This window comes from Trichechus manatus, unplaced genomic scaffold (assembly GCF_000243295.1).
Source record: "Trichechus manatus latirostris isolate Lorelei unplaced genomic scaffold, TriManLat1.0 scaffold00066, whole genome shotgun sequence".
Taxonomy (NCBI): domain Eukaryota; kingdom Metazoa; phylum Chordata; class Mammalia; order Sirenia; family Trichechidae; genus Trichechus; species Trichechus manatus.
In genome coordinates, this window is record NW_004444002.1 from 9,518,036 (window position 1) to 9,545,123 (window position 27,088).

General features: G+C 41.9%; 1 protein-coding gene across 1 annotated transcript in view; it reads right to left on the reverse strand.

Annotated features, from left to right (window-relative positions):
- The window catches only part of ZDHHC9 (zinc finger DHHC-type palmitoyltransferase 9), a 34,188-nt gene that overhangs the window by 6,623 nt on the left and 477 nt on the right, over positions 1–27,088 (reverse strand). Inside the window, exons 2-6 of the mRNA XM_023734288.1 lie at positions 24,766–25,067; positions 15,150–15,310; positions 6,943–7,101; positions 1,518–1,655; positions 335–383 (exon numbers count right to left, since the gene is read on the reverse strand). Coding sequence (XP_023590056.1) covers positions 335–383; positions 1,518–1,655; positions 6,943–7,101; positions 15,150–15,310; positions 24,766–24,932 — 674 coding nt within the window. The 5' untranslated portion in view covers positions 24,933–25,067. The remainder of the gene's footprint in view (positions 1–334; positions 384–1,517; positions 1,656–6,942; positions 7,102–15,149; positions 15,311–24,765; positions 25,068–27,088) is intronic.

The following is a 27,088-nucleotide window of genomic DNA, read 5'->3' on the forward strand; positions in this document are numbered from 1 at the left end:
AATAAGCCTTGGCTGTAATGAAAGGTGGGGCTTCCAGAAAGGGACATAAGAGGTGTATTGACGCAAAGTACAGCCCACTAAAGGAGGCAGAGCTGAGCTTGAGATCAGAAGGACTTGGGAGGGAGGCAATAGAGGAGGGGGTGAGGGAAAGACCTTTTTTTAAGCCCTGGCCATCTTCCATTCTGGTGGCTACCACTAAGACTACATTATTTATTTTAGACTTTGGCACTCTTTGATTTGTGAAAAACTGGATGGTTGGAGAGTTGCAGGGAGAAAGCATGGTGAAGAGTAATTTAAGAGGGCTTCAAAGGGACATCCTTCCCAGAGAGGATATGTTCCAGGAGTTTCTTTCAACGTTTCCAGAAAGCCAATTTTCAAAGATTCTGTGAGATTGAGAAGAGGAGCAGAGAGAAAAATTAGTAAATTTAGTAAAAAATGCACACCACCCTAGTGCCTGCTCACTTCCTTCCCTCCTTATCCCTTGTTAAACATTGGCAGAAGATAAGCTCTCACTCAGGCAAGGGACACTCACCTCCAAGCTGGTTGTCTCAGGACTAAAGAATTCACATTTTCAATGCAGGACCAGGCACTGGACTAGCGAGTGGGGCAGAAGCCAAGTATTGGCCCCTTTCCCCTTTCCCTAGCCCCTAAATATGGACATGTAAAAACAAAAACCAAACCAGTTGCCATCGAGTCGATTTCAACTCATGGCGACCCCACGTGTTGCAAAGTAGAACTGCTCCACAGGGTTTTCAACAGCTGTGACCTTTCAGAAGTAGACCACCAGGCCTTTCTTCCGAGGCATCTCCGGGTGGATACGAACCGCCATCTTTTTGGTTAGTAGCCAAGCCCTTAACTGTTTGTGCCACCCACAGACATGTAGGGGGATATAAACAGATGAGACAAGTAAAAACTATCCAAGAAAAATCCTGTCTTATCACCAGTCTGTGTCCCTCCCTTGTTCAAAATCCAGCTCAAAACCCATCTCTTTCCTGGAAGCTTTCATGATTAAGGCGACTCTTTTAACTCCACATCCCATACCCTTAGATGGCTGTGTGTGGGTGCGTATGTGTGCACATGTGTGTACACACAGGGTGTGTTTTTCTATCTCCCAAAGTAGACCATGAGCTACTGAAAGGTGTTTCTCTGGTATAACCCCACCTAGAACAGGGCAGGTCTTGTAAGGCAGAAGAATAGAGGATGCATATAGCCAAAATACATCCCCAACCTTTGGAATCAGCTCAGAAATGCCCACTACACTAGATCAGTGATTATAACCCTAGTCCCCAACACAGGGCCAGAGAGAAGGCCAACACAGTCAGTAAACACTTACTGATATGAGCTGAGGTTTGGAGCCCTGCTCAAGAGCAGGTGGTAGTGCTCATTCTAACTGGTCCTAAGGAGTATTCATAACGGTAAAGTCCCACAAGGAAACCCAACCAATCCCCTAGGCCATCCTCAAGTCCTCTTCCACCCCCATCCCCACTCCAGTAGCAGACACTGCCCTGCATACTCACTGAGGGCCACATAGACGATGTTGAAGGCGAAGACATAGATTGTGAGGAGGGAGAGAGAAAGGATGAAGAGGTAGAAGTATCGGTAGTTCCTCTTTCCAACACAATTCCCCACCCAGGGGCAGTGATGGTCGAAGCGCTCTGTGGAAGAAAGAGAGTCCAGCTTCAAAGCCTCCAGAACAAATAGCAACCCCACCATACACATAATACCTAATTCAAATACCCTCAGGATCATTGCCTATTTCATGTATAAAAAGTGCTGGTTTCTATTGTTTATTTTTTCAAAATGTTTTCATATCCATCTTGTTTGATTCCTGTAATCACCCTGAAAGTTGGGCAAAAGGTGATATTCTTGTCCCCATTTTACAGATGAAGAAACTAAGGCACTGAATGGCTGAGTGGCAGAGCTAATGCTTTTCCAAATAAAATCCTTAATAGGTGGGCGTACTAAGATCAGGAAGAATAAATAGGTGGTAATAGCAAAGGAAATTTGAAAAATGAGTAGTGGGATTTTTCTTGAACTCCAGTTACTAAAAATAGTATAAAACTACAATACTTAAAATGGTGTGGTGTAGTTCAACGGAATAGAAAGAGCTCAGAAACAGACTTTTGAATATACAAGAATTTACTGTCTAATAAAGGCAGCATTACAAAAATCAGTAATAAAAGGAATTATTATTCCATAAACAATTCTGAGACAATTGGCTATTGGTGGGGGTGGGGGATGAGGTTAGATTCTTTTTCTCACAGTACTTATCAAAATAGATTCCAGATGAATTAAAAAGTTAAATATAAAAACAAGGTGAAACCATAAAACAACTATAAAGAATAGATGCACATTTATCCTTTATATGAAGGAGGACTTTCCCAGCATAAAAGTAATGAAAGAAAACATAGATGACAAATAAAAAATAGATTTGACTCCATAAATTAAAAAAAATTGTAGGTGTAAAAAAATACTATAAAAAGTTAAAGAGCAAAAAACCAATGGGAATATATGCAAATGTTGTACCTTGCTAAAGGAAAAGTCCTTAGAAATGAATAAGAAAAAATACACATTCCTTTAAGAAAATAGTCAAAGGGAAAAAACAATAAATACCATATAAACACATATTGAAAGACTTTACAGACTCATTAATAACTCAGTGCAATGCCAATACAACAATAAGACACTGTGTTTTGTTTGTTTGTTTTGTTTTTTTTGCCTATCAAAATAAGAATACAAAAAACATCCAGTGCTAGTGAGACTAGGGTAAAATGGACACTCTCATACACTGCTTATAAACTGAGAACACCTTTCTGGAAAGCAATTTGGCACTATGTATCAAGAATCTTAATAATGCTCATACCTTTTTGACAATAAATGTATTTCAGTAATTTATCATAAGGAAATAGAGATGTACACAGATAAGTTCAATAATTTTGATTGCAGTGTTATAATAATGAATAAAATGCAATATTGGATAATGTCTCATGATAAGAGACTGCCTAAATAAGACTATAACCACATGATGGATTATGCAGTCATTAAAATAAGATAGTCAAAAACATCAGAGACACAGGAAATGCTCATTATATAATGTTAATTGAGAAAAAGTAAGATTAAAAGTTCTATCATGTATGATCCAATTAAGCAAACAAAAGGGAGACCGGGAGGAAATACAGCAAAATGGCGAGTGAGTTTAAGATTAAGTTTTACTTACACTTTCTGTACTTTCCATATTTTCTACAATGAACATGCATTATTTTAATGAGTCAAATAAACAAAGAATAAAATATATCATTTTTAAAGAACAGTGAGCCGTGTACTGATCAAGAAATAAGGCTGTAAGAATGGTACATCTCCTGGTTAGAAGGTCCCAATATACCTTTTCAGAAAAGGGAAGGAAGGTGTAGAGAGGAATGACATGCCCAAGAAGTTAGGATAATATCTGGATCAAGAATTATAGACATAGACTCACTTTAAGCCAAACTGCCATATAAAAACACTAGAAAATACAGATTTATACAAATATATATTTTTACAGATTTTTAAATCACATTTTTCCTGATATATAAGTAATACATGCTCATCATAGAAAACTTGAAAGAAATAAAAAGAAAAATGAAAGAAACAGTATTACTCATAATCCCACACCTATAGATAACTAACTATGAGCACTCTGGTGTATTTCCTTGAAGATTTCTTTATACATACTTATAATTTTTTTAAACAAGTAACTGCAAATGTAGCCTACCTCCTGTTTTATTTCACTTAGCTTTCTGGTATGAGCTTTTCCCATAAAATTGTATTATATGAATATCCCACAATTTATTTGACCATTCATCTATTGGTGGACATTGGGTTCTTTCCAATTTTTCACTCTTATAATAATCCTGAGGTAAACGATTCCATGCCTAAATCTTTTACCATATCTCTGATTATTTTCTTGGGCTAGATCCCTAGAAAAGGAATCACTGGCATTAAAGGGTATCCACGTTTTATGGCTTTTAATGAATCCTATTAGGTTGCTGTCCGAAAACTTTTTTCCAATTTACACTCCTACCAGTGTAGGACTAGGCATTATCAGTTTTTCCTTGCTAATTTTCTAAGTTGCAAAAAAGGCATCCTGTCATTTAGGAGGTGACTGGATAAACAAACTGTGGTACATCCATGCAATGGAGTATTAGGCAGCGGTAAAAAGAAATGAGCTACGAAGCCACAAAAAGACATGGAGGAACCTTACTGCTAAGTGAAAGAAACCAGTCTGAAAAAGCTACATACTGTATGATTCCTGCTATATGACATTCTGGAAAAGGTAAAACTATATAGAGAGTGAAAAGATCAGTGGTTGCCAGGGGGTCAGGGGTAGCAGCAAGAGATAAACTCTTCTGCATGATACTATAATGGTGGATACATGACATTATGCATTTGTCAAAACCCAAAGAACTGTACAATACAAAGAGTGAACTCTAATGTAAACTATGGACTTTAGTTATTAATAATGTATCAATGTCAGTTCAATTATAACAAATGTATCACAGGAATGCAAGATGTTAATAGGTATGGCGCAATGAATCCCTTTTATCTGACGTTTCTAGTCATGGTCTTGTAACTCCCATTAAATGACTGGCTGGGACTATGCAAATAAGGTGTGTGGAACCCTTTCGGGGATTGGATGGTCTGCTAATGCAAATAAGATGCACGGAACCCTTGCAGGGGATTGGATAGTTCATGGTCTTGTTGGGGAGAGGGGACATGTCTTGGAATTGATAAGGAGTTTGCTATATAACCACCTTCCCTGACAGAGGTTTTAGAGAGACACCGAGAGAGGAGAAGGAGCTGTAACACTGAAGACAGCAAGAGATGGTGCGGCAGCAGCAAGAGTGATAGCAGCACAAGATGGCAGGAACCAGGAGACCAGTGCAAGAAGGCTGTGGTGGGGTTCACTGACCCACAGAGCTAAGAGCTGTAACACCTGCCCAAGCAGAACCCAGTGGCATCAAGACTCTGAGCAGGGCCGGGCGGCAGCAGCTGAGAAGAAGCTGTCCTGATCGAAGAACCGTATCCTGAGTTGTTTCTGTTACTTCCGAGTTGATCCTGATTCTGAGTTGTAAGCTGTTACTTCCCTAATAAACCCCATAATCATAAGTACAGTTCATGAGTTCTGTGAGATGTTGCAGCAAATTACCGAACCCAAAGAGGGGCAGAAGAGTACTGAGGGAGGGGGAGCAGTTGGTATTAGAGATGATGGAGTGGTACAGCAGTTTGGAGAAGTTGGACATTTGGACATCTTTTACCTCCGCCTCATAGGAACCAGTTTTGTGCTGATTCTTACAAAAGAAATTATTCATTTAATAGGAGAAATAGGAGCCCTGGTGGCACAAATGGTTAAGCACTCAGCTGCTAACCAAAAGGTTGGCGGTTCAATCCCACCCAGTGGCTCCGTGAGAGAAAGACCTGGTGATCTGCTTCTGTAAAGATTAAGCCTAGAAAACCCTATGGAGCAGTTCTACTTTGTCATATGGGGTCACTATCAGTTGAAAACATCTCGACAGGACCGAACAACAATAGGAGAACTAATGTGCAGGAGGGAGGGGAATATATTGGAGCTGTCTGTACTTTCTGCACAAATTTTTCTGTAAACCTAAAACTGCTCTAAAAAATAAAGTTTATTACAAAAGAAGGAATCCTGTTTTAATTGTTATTTCTTTGATTATTAGTAAAGATAAATATGTTTTTATGTGAACTAGCCAATTGTATTTTCCTGTTTGATGAACTGTCTTTATTTCTATTGGATTGGTAATGCTTTTTTAAAAAGCAATTTGTATGAATTCTTTATATTTAAGAATATTAACAAGGAGATGAAATTCTTTATGAAAACCTTCACATCGGATCTTCTATAAATAGCCAAGTTTCCTGGTTCATTTAAAATGGGTTTCAATTTATAAAAATCCTATCTACATATAGCTTTTTAATCATATGAAGTAAGCTGGATCTCCCCAACCTTTGCCTATAGACTTGGGTAGTAAGAAGAAAGTAATGTGCTCAGACACGCTATGTAGCATATATAAGGAATGTTAGACATATGCCTGTTGACAATATAAGGAATTTCATATATATGCCTGCTAGTACCCCAAAACCAAACCAAACCCATTGCCATCAAGTTGATTTCAACTCATAGCGACCCTGTAGGACAGAGCAGAACTGCCCCATAGGGTTTCCAAGGAGTGGCTGGTGGATTCGAACAGCTGACCTTTTGGTTAGCAGCCATAGCTCTTACTCACTGTGCCACCGTGCCTCCTAACAGGCATGTTTATTGCCTGTTTCTGATCTTTCCCAGGGTTCAGCACACAGTAGGCAGTGAATACAATTAAGCCACATATATGCAGATGGACCCTCCATCTTTATGGCAGTAGCACAGATAGAATAAATGAGAGTTTTGGAATCAGACTTGGGCCAGCTCCTCATTCTAATTACATGGATCCGCACAAAGTTGCTTCACCTACTTTCTCATCTGTAAAATGGGATAATACGTAGCTCATGGGATAGCTATGAGTCTTAAATGAGAGAAAAGGAAAGCACTTAGTACAGTGCCTAGTATGTAGCAGAAACTCAATAAATGCTAGCAACTCTCTTCTAGAGAGTACTACTTCTTATACAGATAGCCCTTCCTTCCCTGATACTGCCCTCCAGTGGACTAGGTTCTCCTCTCCTATATAAGGTGGGCCCCGCTTGAAACAGATCCAGCAGAAGAAAATCTAGATTTCCAAAACAGACCGATTAAAGAAGTTTATTTTCCCATTTACCAAAGAGTTTTTCATTTTAGACTATAAGATGTTTAAATGATGATTTCATCTACACAAGTACAATTGATTCACAATTGTTCCGGAGCTTGTTTCTTATCTAAAGTGAGTTTTAACCTATCTTCCCCTTGGTTTTACTCACCCACACAGTTATCACAGATGCTGCAATGGGAGGCCCGGGGAGGCCGGAAGATCTTGCACGTATAACAGTATTTCAGTTTCACAATCTGGTTGTTGATCTGGAAATTCTTGATACGAGGTGGTGGTCGCTGGCCCTGGGGTACTGCACCATTGGTAGCTTCTGTAAATCAGTAAAGACAGTTAATATCACAGCTGCCCATTATTTGAGCCCAAACATCTCATCACCTCTCCAAAAGGAATAGGGGTAATCAAACGTTCCCTGAACCCACTGTCTTCTTCAGACTAGCATTTCCAGACCAGATAGTCCACATCACAGTGTGTCCCCCAAAATTCCACTGAATGTCACGCAATTCTTTTGTGTACATGTGAAAAAGTGTTCCTTCAAGTTTTTTTGTCTGACTACAAAAAAAACAAGAAATAAAAATGGTTAAAATATATATGAAACGAAAACATTCAACTTCACTAATAACTAAAGATATAAAAATGAAGACACAAAGATACCACATCTATCTATTATATTAAAAAATACATAAAAGAATAAAATACCTAGTGTTTGGCAAGGGTTTGGGGGAAAGGTTATTCTTATACATTACCAGCAGCAACATGAAAGCGGCTTCCAAAATGTTAAATGAGTATATTCTTTGACCTTCTAGGAAGAGATATACAAAAGATGTTTCTACAAGAATATCTGTTACACAGACTGGCTAACAAATATTTTGGGGAACATTGGCTTTTATTGGGGAAAGAAAAAGCCAAGAATAATAAAGTCAGAGCGTCATCTAATAGTATATACCAAAAACAAATTCCAAATGGATTAAAAAGTTAAATGTCTATATGAAATCATTAAAAACTGAAAATTACAAAAAAAAAGGAATATTTGTTACAGAGTCACTTTTAATAGTGAAAAGCTGAAAATAACCTCAATGTTAGTTAAGGTTAAGTTAGCTAAGGTAGTTAGTTAAGTTAGTTAATAGGAGATAGGTTAAGTAAATAATGACACGTACATAGAATGGAATATTATGTAGCCATTTAAAATGGTAGATGAATGGTGACACAGGAAAATAGTCACAATATATTGCAAAATGAAAATGTAAGCTAAAAACAAATGTATCAAAGTCTACTAATTTGCAAAAAATAAAACATGTGCATAGAAAAAAGAATGATAAAACTTACAATTAGAAAAAATCCTTTAAAAATGAAAGTAATACATGCTTATCGCGGAAGATTTGGAGGAAAAAAACAGAAAATATACTGAAGAAAAATAAAAATCACTGATAGTCTCTCAACTTAGAGATAGTCATACATTTTGGTATATTTCGTTCTAAATTTTGTTTAACACTTTGAGGACTATGGTGTGCCTGACCCAAGCTACGGTATTTCTAATCACCTCATATGCACTTGAAAGCTGGACAAAGAATAAGGAAGACCGAAGAAGAATTAATGCCTTTGAATTATGGTGTTGGCGAGGAATACTGAATATATCATGGACTGCTAGAAGAATGAACAAATCTGTCTTTGAAGAAGTACAGCCAGAATGTACCTTAGAAGTAAGACCGGTGAGATTTTGTCTCATGTACTTTGGACATGTCATCAGGAGGGACCAGTCTCTGGAGAAGGACATCATGCTTGGTAAAGTAGAGGGTCAATGAAAAAGAGGAAGATCCTCAACGAGATGGATTGATGCCGTGGCTGTAACAATGGGCTCAAACATAGCAACAATTGTGAGGATGGCACAGGACAGGGCAGTGTTTTGTTCTATTAATACACAGGGTGGCTATGAGTCAGGATCAACTCCACAGCACTTAACAACAACAAAAAAATTTAACAGATAAACATTCATGATTTTTAAAAACTTGAGATCATATTAAAAACACAATTTTGTACTCTGTATTTTTCACTGTATATTATACTATAAACATTTTCTCACGGTTGTTAATTTTTTTTTCTAAAATATCCTTATCGGCAATATAATACTCCATCCTATGGATGCACTGTGATTTACTTAACCATTCCATATTGTTGGGCATTTAAGTTGCCTGTGGTTTTTTACTGTTTAAGTGATGCTTCATGTAAAAAATTAAAACATTACACTCAACGACAAAAAGACAAACAATCCAATTAAAAAATGGGCAAAGGACATGAACAGACACTTCATAAAAGAAGACATTCAGGCAGCTAACAAACACATGAAGAGATGCTCGCAATCATCAGCGATTGCTGTTGTTATGTTGTTAGGTGCTGTCGAGTCAGTTCTGACTCATAGTGACCCCATGTACAACAGAACAAAACACTGTCCATTCCTGCACTATCCTCACTATCGTTGCTATGTTTGAGCCCACTGTTGCAGCCACTATGTCAATCCATCTTGTTGAGGGTCTTCCTCTTTTTCGCTGACCCTCTACTTTACCAAGCATTATGTCCTTCTCCAGGGACTGGTCCCTCCTGATGACATGTCCAAAGTACATGAGACGAAGTCTCCCCATCCCCGCTCCTAAGGAGCATTCTGGCTGTACTTCTTCCTCCAAGACGGATTTGTTTGTTCTTCTGGCAGTCCATGGTATATTATAATATTCTTCGCCAACACCATAATTCAAAAGCATCGATTCTTCGGTCTTTCTTATTCATTGTCCAGCTTTCGCATGCATATGAGGTAACTGAAAACACCATGGCTTGGGTCAGACACACCTTAGTCCTCAAAATGACATCTTTGCTTTTTAACACTTTAAAGAGATCTTTTGCAACAGATTTACCAAATGCAATATGTGGTTTGATTTCCTGACTGCTGCTTCCATGGGGGTTGACTGTGGATCCAAGTAAAATGAAATCCTTGACAACTTCAATCTTTTCTCCGTTTATCATGATCTTAGTTATTGGTGCAGTTGTGAGGATTTTTGTTTTCTTTATGTTGAGGTGTGATCCATACTGACGGCTGTAACCTTTGATCATCATCAGTAAGTGCTTCAAGTCCTCTTCGCTTTCAGCAAGCAAGGTTGTGTCATCTGCATATCGCAGGCTGTTAATGAGTCTTCCTCCAATCCAGATCCTCATTCTTCTTCATATAGTCCAGCTTCTCGGATTATTTGCTCAGCATACAGACTGAATAAGTATGGTGAAAGGATATATCCCCAATGTACACTTTTCCTGACTTTAAGCCACACAGTATCCCCTTGTTCTGTTCAAACGACTGCCTCAAATGACTGCCTCTTGATCTATGTACAGGTTCCTCATAAGCACAATTAAGTGTTCTGGAATTCCTGTTCTTAGCAATGTTATCCATAATTTGTTATGATCCACAGAGTCAAATGCCTGTGCATAGTCAATAAAACACAGGTAAACATCTTTCTGGTATTAGCCGTTAGAGAGATGCAAATCAAAACTACAATAAGATACCATCTTACCCTGGCAAGAAAGGTACTGATCAAAAAAAGAAAACAAATGCTGGTGAGGTTGTGGGGAGATTGGAACTCTTATACACTGCTGGTGGGAATGTAAAATGGTACAACCACTATGGAAAATGGTATGGCACTTCCTTAAAAAGCTAGAAGTAGAAATACCATACGATCCAGCAATCCCACTCCTAGGTATATATCCTAGAGAAATAAAAGCTGACACATGAATAGACATGCACTCCCATGTTCACTGCAGCATTATTCACAATAGCAAAAAGATGGAAACAACCTAAATGGCTATCAACAGATGAATGGATAAACAAACTGTCGTACATACACACAATGGAGTACTACAGAACAATAAAGAGTAATGGTGAATCTACGAAACATCTCACAACAAGTATTAATCTAGATGACATTATGCTGAGTGAAATAAGTCAATCACAAAAGGACAAATATTGTACAGGACAACTATTATGAAAAGTCAAGAAAAGGTTACACACAGAAACATTCTTTGATAGTTACCAGGGATGAGAGTAGGAGGGAGGGAAATCACTTACTAGATAATAGACATGTGTTAATTCTGGTGACGGGAAAGGCAATACACAACATGGGGGAAGTCAGCACAACATGGCCAAAGCAAGGGAAGACACTGAGAGGTATACAAGAATAAAAGGCAACTATGGTAAATACTATAGCACATACAATCCTACAAGGTGTGGCAGGGTGTACGGGAGCACATCCACATGCATATATAGATTTGGCTATGGATATTTCTACATATATATTTGTATGTGCTACATGTATATTCATATATATAATAGAGCACACAGGGGGCACAGTCATGGAAACTTCCTGGATAAAACCAAACACCTCACGGGACTGAGCTACTGGGCTTGAAGCTAAGGACCATAGTCTTGGGGGACATTCAGATCATATGGCATAATATAGTTCATAAAGACAAGGTTCTACATCCTACTTTGGTGAGTAGCATCTGGGGTCTTAAAAGCTTGTGAGCAGCCATCTAAGATACAACTATTGGTCTCTTTCCAACCAGAGCAAAGGAGAGTGAAGAAAATCAAAGACTCAAGGAAGGAATTAGTCCAAAGGACTAATGGACCACATGAACCACAGCCTTCACCAGCCAGAGACCAGAAGAACTAGATGGTGCCCAGCTACCACTACTGACCCTCTGGCTGGGATCACAATAGAGGTCCTGGTTAGAGTGGGAAAAGATGTAGAACAAATCTCAAATTCATAAAAAAGACCAGACTTACTGGTCCGATAGAGACTGGAGGAATCCCTGAGACTATGGCCCTTAGATACCCTTCTAACTTGGAACTGAAATCACTCCTGGAGATAACCTTTCAGCCAAATAATAGACAGGCCTATAAAATAAACAATAACACCTGTGAGGAAAGTGTTCCTTAGGACAATCATCTATATGAGACCAAAAGGACATCTGCCCAAAAGCAAATATGAGAAGGCAGGAAGGGGCAGGAAAACAGGACGAACGGAAATGGGGAACTCAAGGTAGTAATGGGGAGAGTGCTAACACATTGCAGGGATTGCAACCAATGTCACGGAACAATTTGTATATAAATTATAAATTACTGAATGGGAAACTAATTTGCTGTGTAAATCTTCACCTAAAGCACAATAAAATGTTCAAAAAAACCATTACAGATAAAGTTGAAATTTCTTTTGATCACCATCCCAATCCCAGTCCCCTCCTCCCTTCTCCAAAAATATACTCATCTGTTAAAATTAATTTCTAAAACATAAGAAGGAGAAAGAATAGCCTGTTGAAGTCTGAGCAGTAACATATAAAGTTGCTGGCATTAAAATAGCTATGCCCATATTAAAAAGAAAGACAGCATGATGCAATAAAAATTCTTCTACAGCAATTTATGTAAATCTCGGATTATTTCCTTTAGGCCAAGTCCTTAGCGAGTAGAATTATTGGGTCAAAGGATATGAACCCTTAAAGCCCAAATCACTTATTGCCAAATTGCTTCCCAGACAGATTGTAGCAATTTGCAGGCACGCCCATCCGCAGCAGATGAGAGTGCCTGTCTCACTGCATCCTCACTGTGCAGTATAATTCTAAAAACAGAGTATTTTTCAATTCACTTTGATTTTAAAAATATCTGCCATATGGAACATTTTTCCTTTTTCTGAGGAGTGGGGTGGATGCTGTGAAAGCAAACACTAACTGTGTGCCACACATCTGAAAAGGATGGGGATAGCTATTCATGAGAGGTGATGGGAGTACAAGCATGCACCTTAAGATTCCTTTGCATGTGCTTTAAATAAGGGTACCTGGGAAAGAGAGAGTTCATGGTTCACCCTCCCCCTAAGAGCTGTGAGGCAAGGGAATCATGTGTCTTCTTTCCCCACCTCCCAGCCCTCATCAACAGCAGACCCAGTACAGGCTAAATACAAGCTGATAAAAACTTGCTAACATAAACACAGGTATGAACTCAAGAAACATGTAAATGTAGAGGTCACAACAGAATTACAAGAGTTTGGGTCCCCAGTTCAGCGATCTGGCCCAAAGAGCTAACCTTGTCAACCAACCTACTGTGAGATGCAAGAAATTCGTCAAGGCATGAGCTTGACCCTCAGTTTCTCCATATGGAAAGGGGACTATAAAAGAATAATCCAGATGGAGAAAAAGTGGCAATCACAACTCTCCCTCACTATAGGGTCTCCCCAGAACTCCAGCTGTGCCAGTACATCTAGCCTCTGCTTTCTTCCCATTAGCCCCACCCTCATCCCACCCCTAAGTAGTTCTACCTCAGATGTGCACAAGCCAGTTTCCTCTCTGCTCCATCAACCAACCAAACCCACTGCCATCCAGTCGATTCTGACTCATAGCCACACTACAGGACAGAATAGAGCTGCCCCATAGGGTTTCCAAGGCTGTCATCTTTACGGAAGCGGACTGCCTCATCTTTCTCCCAAGGAGCGGCTGGTGGGTTCGAACCGCCAACCTTTCTCGGTTAGCAGTGAGCACTTTGACCACTGCACCACCAGGGCTCACTTGCTCAACTAAAACAGGCTAGAATTTTTTTTCATATCTTTATTTTTTTTAAAAAAAAATTTTATTGTACTTAAGATGAAGGTTTCCAGAACAAATAGTTTCTCATTAAACAGTCAGTACACATATTGTTTTATGACAACATTGGTTAACAACCCCACGACATGTCAACACTCTCCCTTCTCGACCTTGGAGGACCTTTTTTTTTTTTGGTGGAAATATTCACAGCCAAAGATACATCATTTCAAAAATTCCTACATGTACACTTCAGTGACATCGATTACATTCTTGCAGTAGTTGTGCCATTCTCACTATCCCTTTCCAAATTATTCCATCACCATTATCTTCAGCTCACTGCCCCCTAGGCTTCCCATCAAACCCCCTGAGTTGCTGTTATCAATTTGATCTCATATAGATAATTCTTTTTTTTTTTTTTGTAAATAGACTTTATTTTTTAGAGCAGTTTTAGGTTTACAGAAAAATGTACAGAAAGTACACAGAACTCCAACATATCCCCTCCCACCTGCACACCATTTCTCCTGTTAACATCTTGTATTCCTGTGGTACATTTGTTCGAATTGATGAACACATCGACACTGATGCATTGTTATTAACTAAAGTCCATAGTTTACATTAGAGTTCACTCTTTGACTTGTATAGTCCCACGGGTTTTTGACAAATGTTTGATGTCATGTGTCCACCATTACAATGTCATACAGAACAGTTTCACTGCCCTAAAAATGCCCTGTGCTCCACCTATTCTCCCCTCCCCCTCCCCCTGAACCCCTGGCTAGAATTTTTCAAAAAGAAATCCACTAAGAAGCTAGGGGGAAAACACAGCTAAAATGAACAAAAGAAATACAGAAGCATAGAAGCCTTCAAAGTACCCTCAAAGAACTAAAGGCCAGCCACAGATTGATTCCTTGGCAGGACTTCTTAGTCTTACCAGTCCCAGGTCCCTTTCTTCAATTCTGCCTGGCTTGGATGCTAAGTCAAAGCTACTTGGGTACCTAACTTGAGAACAATTTAGGTAGACACTGCTGTTGGATCTGGTGGACTCACAGTCCCTTTTAGTACTGGTGTCATAACCTTCTTTCCCAGTGTTAGCTCCCAGGATATCCCCTTCTCTAGCCCTAGGATGTTCTGCTTCAACTCTTGAAGATACCTTGGCTCTGGGTAGTGTAACACCTTATCTGTGCCCCAAAGATTCCTACCCTGAGCTGCATGCAAACTGCCCTGCACTGATTCTATAATTGCTTCCTTTATCTCTCCGAGAATTCTTGTGGTTGCTGGCATAATAGCTGCTCCTCTCTCACCTTGCATGTTCCCCTAAAGCAAGAATTCTTGATTGGGGTGGGCCATGAATGGGCTTCAGAAGATCTATGAATCCCTGAAATTATACCCCAAGTTGTGTGTATATGCATGCAGATAAGAATATTTTGGGGGGAGACAGTTCACAGCTTTCATCAAAATCTCAAATGGGTTGGTGACCCCCTGAAAAGTTTTAAAAAATCATCCTCTTAGAAACAACGCAGCAGGATCTTGATAACAAATCCCTCCTGAAATACAACCCACCACAGAGAAGAATGAAGCATATGACCTTAGAATCTTGCTATACCTACCTTACCCAAATTCACAGCATAATTATGATCTCAGATTCAGGATCTCAGAAGGAAAGGCTAGAAGTATTTGTTAATCTGTAACTACTGAATCCCTTCCCGTACTGATTAAGGCCACCCACTACATGGCAGCTTGCCAACTGGTTGAGTAACTCACCTATCTCCATCTCTATGAAAGCTGCTTCATCTGGCAGAGCCCGAGGAATCACACCAGGGTCACTAAAGCTGGTCCTCAACAATGTAGCCATGGAGAAAAGGAAGAGCATAGCAGCAAACACGGGGATGGCAGGAGACAGCTGAACAGCCAGGTAGCGGCACCTGAAGAAAGCCGGCAGTTAACATTCAATTCTACTTACCCTACATTGATCTCTGAGCCCTGTTGGCACAACAAAATCAACAGCGCCTCAAGGGCAGGGCCATGCTTTTATTTCTCATGAATCCTCCACAATTCCTAGCATATGGTTCTGCACACAGTGGGAGCTCAACAAATACCTGATGCCACCTATAACATACTGAAGACAGCCTCAAGGGACCTCCCTCACCCTCAAGCCCAGTCCTTCCCATCAGCCTGCTGGGAGCCACATTTCCTCTCTGCCTCAAGAAGGTTCGGACCTGCCAATGGCCTGGATTTGTAAGCATCACAGGATGAACTCACTCTGGGAATGTCTAGGGCTTTCCATACCCACTCATCTGGCATTAGGCCTGAGCTCCATGGGGAGGAAACAAAGATGAGGCCCAGTCATGAGCAGGGTCACAGTGCAGACAGAGGGTATCTCAACATGCTTCAAGGCCAACAAAAACTTTAGGGCTGCGGACTGACTTTGAAACATCCATTCCTTTTCTTCCCTCAATTAGCTCAGCCAGTAAGTGACTAGGAGCCCTGGTGGCACAGTAGTTAAGTGCTTGGCTGCTAACCAAAAGGTCAGCGGTTCAAATCCACCAGCCACTCAGTGCGAGAAGGATGTGGCAGTCTGCTTCTGTAAAGATGACAGCCTTGGAAACCCTATGGGGCAGTTCTACTCTGTCCTATAGGATCACTATGAGTCAGAATCAACTCGATGGAAGCGGTTTTTTTTTTTTTTTTTGGTTAGTAGGTGACTATGAGGCATTGGTAGTTCAGTGTTAGAATTCTTGCCCGGGTTCGATTCCTGGCCAATGTACCTTATGCATAGCCACCACCTGTCTGTTAGTGGTGGCCTGCATGTTGCTATGATGCTGAACAGGTTTCTATAGAAGTTCCAGACTAAGACAGACTAGGAAGAAAGGCCTGGCGTTCTACTTCTGAAAATGAAAACTCTATGAATCACAACGGTCTGAACTGCAACCCATCATGGGGATGGCACAGAATCAGGCAGCATTTTGTTCCGTTGTGCATGGGGTCCCCATGAATTGGAGATTGACTCAACGGTAACTAACAACAACAACAGTAAGTGACTAATGACCATAAGCAAGGAAGAAAGAAAATTGTATCTCCTTCCCAACATCAGGTTCACTCCCACCCTTTCCCTATAATTCACCTGGAAGGCCATTCCTCTTCCTCTCTGTGTACTGAAACTCTACTCATCTTTCAGGTCCTGGAGGTATCAGTCCCACCATTGTCATTATGGCAACTACAATTTACTGAGCACTCACCATATGCCAGGCATTGCACTAAGCTCTTTATACGCATTATCTCATGCACTTTTCACAATAAGTCTATGAAGTAGCATCTATTATACCCATTTGATAGATAAAGAATCTGAGACTTAGAGAGGTCTTGCCTCCTCCAAAAGGCCTATTGTAAACTGCAGGCTGCGCTAATCTCTCCCTCTCTACCCCCTGTAGCCCTCACTGCCAGAGCCTTGTATTGTTTCCTAGCTGTCTCTCAACATGTTGAACTCATCTCCCCTACCTGGACCAGTAAGTTTTATAAGAGAAGGAACCTTATCTTATTGGAGCAGGAATGCTTGGGTTCAAGATCCAGCTCTACCAGCTCCTAGTGTGTGACCTTGGGTGAGTTAGCTAACCTCAGTCTCCTTATCTGTAAAATGCAGATAATAATAGTACTCCATGGCGTTGTTGTGTGGATTAAGTGTGTTAATGTAAATAAAGCGCTTAGAACTGAGCTTGACACATAGTAAATGCTAAGCAAATGTAGTTGTTATTATTATTGTGATTCCCTATCTCCCAGAGCCTAATACAAGTATGGGAACAAAGACGGTATCAACAAATACTTGTTGATTTGAACTGAGTTTCAAACCAAGTAAATGGGAATATGTGATGAGAGTTATCACTGGCCTATTTTTATTCTCCTCCTCCTGCAGCACATTTTCTCCTTCAAAACAGAGGTCTTCTCTTGGAGGCAGACTATTAAGTGGATGAGCAAGGACCAAAGGGAGAACAGAGTAAGCTAAGGAAAAAGGCTTACCTCATCAGCATGGAGATTAAGCAAGCTGCTGTCTGTTCAGAGCAAACGGTTAACCCTGGTTTGTATATTCGCTGCAGTTTTGAAACAATCCCTATGGGATTCTACCCCTGCCTCCCCACCACACACACAATTGCATGAGGGGATGCAAACCAATTGTAATATTAGGCTAAGCAGTTTATTACGAAGGTGAACATATGTACTGAAGCTGGAAGATGATTCTCGGGGCTGTTTTGTTTGCTTGCTTGTTTGTTTTTTAAACAAAATCCTTGGTCTTAGCTTACTTTTTTTTATTTTAAAGCCTAACTTTTTTTTATGAGTTACTTCCTTCTCCTAAAAGCCAAGGGTAGGGGAAAAAATTCCAAGAACTAAAGAATCTGGCTAGCTGAGTTCAGGGTAATTATGGTTCTGGCATATCACTAGCTTGTGGATTATCCTCTTTTCCATCGCTCCCCTTCACTGGTACATATAATCAAGAAGTGCATGCAGAAATGAATGTCACCTCCACTTATCAGAGACCCAAAGGACACAGGGAAAACACGAGTTCCACTTCATGAACAAGCCAAGTGAAATTACTGCGCTAACAGAAAACAGCCATCTTACTCGTCACTGCCCATCATTAAGCTCACTTTGGAAAACGAAGACGGATTCCAGGTTTCAAACTGCCCTGTGTCTACAGTCTCCAATCAAACGTCTTAGAAAAATCAGAGCTATCTGACTGGCCACTGAAAGGAGAGTTTAAACTTTTTTTGATTAAAGGGAAACGCTAGAGAGAGAATAGAACCACCACAGAAAACCAAAACTAATGCTGCCCCCATGCACAGAAGGACCCGAGCTTAACTCAATCCAGTTCCAACATCTGCTTGTAAGGCCACACAAAGGACAACTTAGATCTGAATTACGCGACACCACCAAGGATAAAGGACTCTGTAATCTCCACACAGACTATCTTCTGCACCTGCTAAAACAATCCACTCTGTATGTCAACAAGTGCACAACAGGCCCATTGTATCGTTCTCCAAAGATGAGGCTGCTGGCAGCCAGTTGTCACTAGTGAGTGGGTGTGGCCTTGAAGGCAGATGTGGGACCAGTAGGCCTTTCTACTGTAAGAGGGAATTCAGAGAGCCAGCAGCTGAGACTGTTGTGAACTACAGCCCATAGTGTCTGTCTACTAGTTATGATCAGAAATGCCTCTCCCAGGTTAGTCTCGTAATTGCAGTAAGCTGGGACAGGAATAAGCTATGTGATGATTTGGCAGTCATTCCCAATATTGACCTCAAAAGTCATGGATAGTCTCAAAGATCACTAATTTGTCTTAGTGAACAACTAGATTTGTCAGCCACAAATGTAGCCAACTGTTTTTCAAATCCCTTAGTACTTTCCGTCTATATCACTTCTTAGAATAATGATATCCATACACTTCTTGGAGCCCTGGTGGGACAGTGGTTAAGAGTTTGGCTGCTAACCAAAAAGTCGGCAGTTTGAATCTACCAGCCGCTCCTTGGAAACCCTATGGGGAAGTTCTACTCTGTCCTATAGGGTCACTATGAGTCAGAATCGACTTAATGACAATGGGTTTGGTTTTGATTTTTTTATACACTTCTTGAAACAGAGCTCTCCTTTGTCTTCAAAGTACCAAGAAGCCTTCCTTCTTCCAGGGGGTTAGAAGTTTCTTTTCTCCCTTGTAATTTTACAAATACAGTCATGTCCCCACTAAGTCTTCCTTTCTGCCACCTGAAGAGATGTCATCATTTCAAGCCATCTTCTACCAACTTCTTGACTGGCCTCAGGCTTCCATAGCTGGGCTAGATGATTGGATTCCCACACGTCCCCATGGGCCACACGGTGGTACCGACTAGCTGTAACTAGCAGTGCCAGGCTGGGCTGGTATGTCACGTCCCATTCCCATCCCTAGCATGCTAGCTCATGGGAAGGATAATGAAAATGACACAGACTTCAAGTCATGCCAAAAAAAAAAAAAAAAAGTCAAGAGATTCCATGGTAGGGCCATGCCTCACAGACTGGCAGCTTGGATTGGTGTTCTATAAAATACTCTGCTTCTAAGTCTCCCTAATAAGCTTTATTTCTATGTTTTTTTCCTTTGTTCTTTTATTAGTACAATCAGTCAACCAACGAGTATTTCTGGGCCTAAGAAAAGAACAAGAGAAATCAGAGTTGATTTTGTTGGGGGAAACATAACCAACACATGAAACAGCTAATGAATAAGGCCAATACTCAAGTGTTCGAATGGTGAATCAGACTCTTAGGACTGACTGTAAGTGGTCAGAGAAGAACTCTCTTGGGGATCTGGTGACTGCTTGAAACTGTTCCAATAACAGCAGTTAAGGATGGCTCTAAAGAAGAGCTATGCTAGGAACAGCAGGGAGGCCCAAGGATCAGAGCCCCACAAGAGCCTCTGGCCCCACAGGATAGAAATAGCCTTTGATCTAAGTCCTCCCTGATATGATGGCTGTCTGTCCTCTTACATACTACCTACCTCTAGAGCAACGTAAACATGTAGAATCACCCATAGGACTGTTTCCAGGTTCTTCTGATGACACTCAGAGTCTGCGGAGGGGAAAAGTTTCCTTAGACACTAGAAACCTAGTTGAATATCAGCCTCCAGATTGGCTGCTATGTGAAGGTCAGAGGAAAGTGCACAGGCCTGTTTTGCTCCGGTGGCAATGGCGCAAAAATGAATCAAACAAGGACATCTTCAATTCTGAGGTGATGATCCATTTTCTCACAGAGGGGGTTCAGAATCTCTACCCAGGCAAATCTGCTCAATAGTTGCCAAATTCCAGAGGGAATTATAATACACTCCTGCTCAAGCATTTAGAACAGTTCCCTGCTGCTCCAAACTCCACGAACCAGTATTAGAGGCCTTGTATTAACTGGCCTTATCTAATCGTTATAAGGTTCCTGCCTTCTCATTGTTCCATTCCAGAAACATCTCACTAATTACCCTGAATGAGCTAGCTTCTTGCTATTGCAAGAGGCATAAGGTGCCTCCTTTGTTCTTAAGCACAATACCAGCTCTGGCATCTTTGAGGAGGAAGACTTAGAAGGCCTCTTCTCTCCCTCAATAAACATCTCAACTGATGTCAGCATGCTGGGGAACATCCCTGTTCTTTGTGCTCGCTTTTCCCAAAATAGAGGATCACTATACTCAATTAAGACTCATTCTCAAAAGATGGGAGATGTATTCAGTGAAGACTGACAGTGTAAAACTCATTATCACAAAAAGTAGTAGAGGCTGAAAATATACAGATAAATTCTGAATGGCAGAGCCATACAAAATTATTGAAGGGAAGCAAACTGTTCAGGAGACATAACCCAACCCCTCCACAGAGAACATGCTTTATCAGGAACTTGAGTTTAGCTACGTACTGTAACACATTGATATCAAAGGCAACTGTGCCTTTCTAAAACTGGCATGTGGTTGACCAAGTCACAGGCAGAATCTTAGGCTACATGAAGCACAAGACTGACTTCCAGATAGCAATTCTCCAAAGAATGCTCTTCTTGTTACAGCTCATGATAAAGTCACTTTTTCCCTCTTTCCAATCTCACCTAAGAATATTCTTCAGGAACACGGACCTTGTTATTATTACAGGCATTAATATTCTGTCTGTCAAAGTTGGGCTTTGGTCTACCTAGCCCTGTATCTCCTCAAACCTTGTCAGTTTGGATGGTCAGATCTGCTTTTTCTATTCCCTCTGTCTGCAAGGACATGGTGCCCCCTTTCATCAAGATCACACACAAAGAGTAACAAGGTAGTGGGCACACATGGAGTAGTTTTTCTCCAAGTCGTCCTCATCCTGGCAGCAGGGACTAAGAGTGGCCACAGAGGCAATGGTCCCTTCTTAACTCACAGAGCTGCTTACTTACTAAGTTCACATTTAGAGACGGGCTTCCTTGTTCCTGCAAGGTTACCAGAATGCCATGCCAGAATGCTCTCAGTTTTCCACAAAGATGCCTTCATTTTTCTAGGAGCATGAGCTTGGGAGACCCAAATAACCTAGATGCCACCAGGTAACACAAACACTAGCCAGCAAGAACCTAGAATATGCTGGGCTAGCATTTGGCATTTTGCACATATTCAAAAGGTAATGATGAGATGAAAGGCAGTGTCATGTAGAGAGACATTAGTGGGACAACTTCATTTTGATGAAGTAACCGCCTTCTGTGGGCCCAGTTTCCTTACCTGCAAAATGGTAAGGAGAGTCTCCAAAGGCCCTTCTTGCTCTATCATTCTATGATTCTATGAGTCAAGACTGTGAAATTCTAAGTACATCCAGAATGTGTGACTCCAGCAACATTTATTGACTACCTACTCTAGGTAAGGCCTGGTGAAAGGCATCGTGGGAGCTATAAAGACATAAGAGATAGTCCCTGACCTTAAAAGAGCTCAAATCTAGCTGTTGGAGACAAAAACAAGTGAAAAGTGTAATAACAATAGAATTCAGAAATATAAGAAATGTCATATGATTATTCGTTAAATGGGTGACATATCCAATTAGTCCTTATGAATGCAGAAATTACTGGAAAGGTTTTATGAAGGAAGACAAGAAGGAACTTGGAAGAGGTAGAATTTGTATAGGCTATGAGAAGTGGGACACTTACTAAGGAGTGCTACAAAGCTTTGAAAACTCATCCGATTCAATGATTCCTCTGCGAATATGTACATCAAAGGTACCCATGAGGATCAGTCTGACAGAAACAGGTTTGACAGCATCTTGACATGATTTCCTCTGTATTTTGCACAGTGAGAGAATAACCACCAATCACAGCAGCAAGTTGCTTCTACTTCCAGGGTCAAGAGTCACAAAGTCATTCTTGGCCCAAGATGTGTCTGATGAACTTGACCCCATTAGTGATCTGGTCACAAAGTTATAAAAAAAAAAGAAAGAAAGAAAGCTAGGAAGCCAATTCCAGTGTACAATTCCAGTGTACTTGATCCTTTCCCCAGGACCATGCTTTTATCAGGAAGTAGAGTTTGAGGAAACACCACAGTAGCCTTTCAGTAGCTGGACAGCTCACAGGTTGTCACTGTCATTCTGCTATAGTGTCCTGACATTCCAGGCCAAGCTGGTGGCTGTGTGTCTATTGCACAAACTGGGCAGGGTTTGGGCAGAGAGGACTAAAAATGGTTCATGTGCTCCATGGCATATGCACTCACATTTCCCAAGAACCTCATGCTAAGAATAAATCAGGAAATCTTATTATTTTAAAGCACCGTACAATTTTCACTCTGCTTTTAAATTTAAATACATTGAGCTACTTATCGGTAATCTTCTATACTCTCTTTTGCTTACTTTCTTTCTTTGTGGCGTGGGGGAGGCGTGGTATTTGAGTCTTTCAGACAGGAACAGAGGTATACAGAATTTCATAGTCTCTCAGAGTTGCAAAGGGCTTAAGTGATAATCTAACCCAATTTCCCATCCTGGGCAGGAATTCACTCTATGACAGCAGCCCTGAGAGATGGCCACCCAGCTTCTTCCGAAACACTTCTAACAATAAGGCACTAACTGGCTCCTGGATGGTCAACCTTTTGTTTTGTTTTATGGATTCAACCTGCTAGCTCTCCTGAGGCCTGACCATTAACAAAGGAGCCTAAACTCTACCCCGCAAACCCTACCCTCCATATGTGGCTGATATAAAGAAAACAATTGACCAGAGAGAGACTTAATCCCTTAGAGGCATGCTGGTGCCCCTTGTGTGGCTTGTCACTGGCTAAGCACAAGGTGGCCCCCACCTAGAGTATCTCTGTGTATATGACAACAGACATACACACACACACAAATGCACGTTCACAAACACAGATTCCACCATTCTCAGTGAAAAGGGCTCACCATCAGGGTGCTCTCCTCTGTGGCCAGATTTCTACTTCCCCATTCCACTCCTCAGTGAACACACTAACTTCCTTCTCCCCTCCTCCTCCCACAACTCCCTCTCCAAGCCCTACCTTCCCAAATATTTACCATACAGACAGCTAGAACTCAGGGCAGTTTACACACTTCACCTTTCATACCTGAGGGCTAAGTGCAAGAAATAACTTGGGGTGGGGAGGGGAATGCTATCTTAGAACAGTAACTCAGCTAATTATAAGCTTCACCCCACAGGCAGTCTTCTTCAGAGGCCTTCTGGGGCCTAAGGGGAACAGATCCAAATCAGGCTCTTTTCTGGCTTCCGGACACAAAAAGGGCCAAACGCCAGTAGCTCCCAATTTCAAGTTCCCATGGCCAGACCAGAGGTTTCCTGGGCCCAGAACTACCAACTTGCTCAGGGCCTGGAAACAAATCTTACCTCTGTTTTGAATGGTTCCAACCAAAAAAATTTAACCACAGAGGCGGAGGAGGGATGATAAAAAGAGCTAGTGACTGAGCAAGGGAAAGAGCGAAAGCCAGGGAGAATGACAAAGAACAGAGTTCAGCTCTGTAATTCCAAGAGAGGTAAGACAGGAACAAAGCAAAGCAAACTTGGAGAGAAGGGGGAGGGGAAGGAGATTTTGTTTTAAATGTTAGGCATCTGCCTGCCTGGCTGCACGTGCTCACTTGTATCACACACAAGCACACACGTATACTCTCAGTCACAAAACTCAGACTAAGAAGCCTTCGGCAACCTGCCTGACTTTGCCCAATGCTTCACATAAGCAGCAGCAGCAGCAGCCAAAGGGCCTTGAACAAAGAGCTCCTCTGCCCTTACTCTCCTGTCTTTACTCCTGTTACTCAAGCTGCAATCATCGAAAAGTCTGGCAAAGCAGCCCGAAATTCACACTTGATGCACTGGAAAAGCCTGAAGCCCTACAAAGGAAGAACACAAATGAGCCCCCAGAGACCAGAGCTCATTCTAATTATCCATAAAGGCTGGCCAAGTGGCTCCCCCCTACCTGCCATGGCCATGCCCCAGCACGGGAACTCATTTCCAGGTCACCTGTGTACATGAACTATAGCAGGCTGATATCAGGTGTGGCTCACAGTCTACACATACACCTCGTGACTCCTCAAGGCCCTCCTCACAGTAATCCCCAAACAATTAGCATTGCTCCCATCTCTGAAGTGCACAGCATTCTTAACACATTCTGTCATCATGCCACAGTACCCTAGAATTCAAACTGGCCACCTCCCTTGAAAAGGGACGTACACGGACTTCAAACAGTGACTCTAGTACTAGCTATTACTTCATGGAAAAACGAACTCCAAGGCCAGTATCAGGCATACACAAAATAGAGTGCTGTTTCTGAGGGGAGGAAAGGGCACCACAGTGAAAGCCATCCAAGGCCCATCCACAAACTCCCCAGAAAGAAGGTTCTTCCCCTGGACCCAAAGTAACCATCATCAGGCAACTCTGCTCAATGGCAACTCACTCAAAGGCGAAGAAGAGTGTACATGTCCCCAGGATGAGGAAGAGGGTCAGGTAGAAGATGCCCTTCTGCCGGGCCATCATGACACGGCCATCACAGCAGAAGGTGTTCCTGCCTGGGAGTTTCTCCCATTTCCGTGTCACCTTCTTTCTCACCACCATCACAGACATGACTGGAATTCCTGGTCGAAAATGAGCTTGGTGATTACAAGACAGAAGCAGCAGAGGCTGTGCCCAGCTTTGAAATCACGTTGCCCACTATTGCTGCCGCTGGGTCAAACATCATCAAAAGTCCAATGTCTTGCCCTAAGAAAAAGCACAAAAAGAAAATAAAATGAGGCAAGAAGAAGAAAATGCAGTTCAACCCTCCTTTACCAGAGACAGAAAGATGAGCAACACCTGAAGATGTGGGTGTGGGGAAGTGAGAAAAGTTTATTTCCAATCTGTGCTTGCCCTCTAAAAGGAGAAAAGGCTACAGATTTTCCATAAAAGAAGTGGATGAGTATTCCTTTTTAAATAAACCTATATGCTTCCAATATAATCACCGATGATCTGATCATCATAAAAACCAAAAACACGCTGCCGTCAAGTTGATTCTGACTCATACCAACCCTACAGGACAGGGTAGAACTGACCTATAGGGTTTCCAAGGCTGTAATCTTTACGGAAGCAGACTAACGTATCTTTCTCCTGCAAAGCGGCTGGTGGGTTTGAACCGCCAACCTTTGGGTTGGCAGCTGAGCGCTTTAACCAGTGCACCACCAGGGTTCCTTCTGATCATCATAGAACCTTGAAACCGGAAGGGATTTTACAGGTGATGGTCCCAATGACTTTGTCTTATAAATGAGTAAACTGAGGACCACAAAGAGGAAATAACTTATCCAGGGTCACACAATGGCAAAGCTGAGATGAGAAGACATGTCTGCTGACTCCCAGTCTAGTGCACTTTCCACTAGACCACACTGTTCCCTAATCACCATTAAGAGGGCTCTACAAATAATAGTGGTTCAATGGTTAGGAGCTCCGCTGCTAACTGAAAGGTCAGCAGTCGGAACCCACCAGCCACTCCAGAGGAGCAAAGACCAGGGCTTCGAATTGGTTCATTCCAGTTCCAGGCCCTGCTAAGAATTTGCATTTCCACCCCAGCCATACTGAGTCAGATTCTACATTTTAACAAGATCCCCGGGTGATTTTTATGTATAATAAATTTTGAGAACCACTGCTCTACTAGTGGTTCTCAGAATTGGTCCCTAACCAGCAGCATTAGCATCACCTGGGAACTTGTTAGAAATGCAAATTCTCAGCAGGGGTTTGAACCTTACTGAACCAGTTGGAAGCCCTGGAAAAGACCAGGCGACCTGCTCCTGTGAAGATTACAGCCTGGGAAACTGGGACAGTTTTACTCCTTCATACAGAGTTGCTATGAGTCAGAATGGCTGGTGACACACTACAACAACAAAAATAATAGAGTTTCTGTCCTTAAAGAGCCACCCACCCCTCCACTTTTTCTCCACCATCTTTCTTCAATTATTCATTCAAATTTGAATCCCTCCAGGGGCCAAGTCACCCTCTGGCAGGGCTACGAACTCTGTCCACACTTACACACATTGCATTTACTCAAAACAGATTTCCCCTAATCAAACCCTCTGTAACTTCCTGAGTCCAGCAAATGAAACCATCTTGTTGGTCTAGCCGAACACTTGTGGGAATCTTAATGAAACCCCATCACAGACCTTTAGGTAAAAGGCTGACTTAAGCAGGAGGGACTCAGGAATGGCTGGAGAATGATGGGTAGGGTAGGGGGAAGAGATGGAAGCAGCTACGAAAAGTCATAAAGGTGCTTTCTGGGCCATTCCAGAGGGTCCTAAGTACCATCTCTACTTAGCATTCTGAATTGCCAGGCCCGGTTTTTCTCAGTCACTGCCACCCCCTCCACCTCTCAGGTATGGTGCTGTGGCCTCTATTTACTACCACCACATGCCCCACGCTGGCAAGAATGAGGCGGAAGCCTGCAGCCGGGTAGACAAGTATGAACCGACTGGAGACCATTCCCGGGTTGGAGAGGGCAAGGCTCCAAAAGAAGAGCAAGAGATGAGCAGGGCAACGAGCCCACCTAAGGCTAGGGCCAGGGGAGGGGGGCCCAGAGGTGCGGAGAGCGCTTCCTTTGTGTGAAACTAACCTGGAAAACAACCTCCCGATCAACTGGCCCAGCGGGAGAAGTGAGACCAGGAAGGGGAGCAGGGCCTGGGAGAACAAAGATCAGAATCCGCCGCGAACCAACGACCCAGCCACCCGCCGGGTGCCCGAGGCCAGGGCCGGGCGCGGCC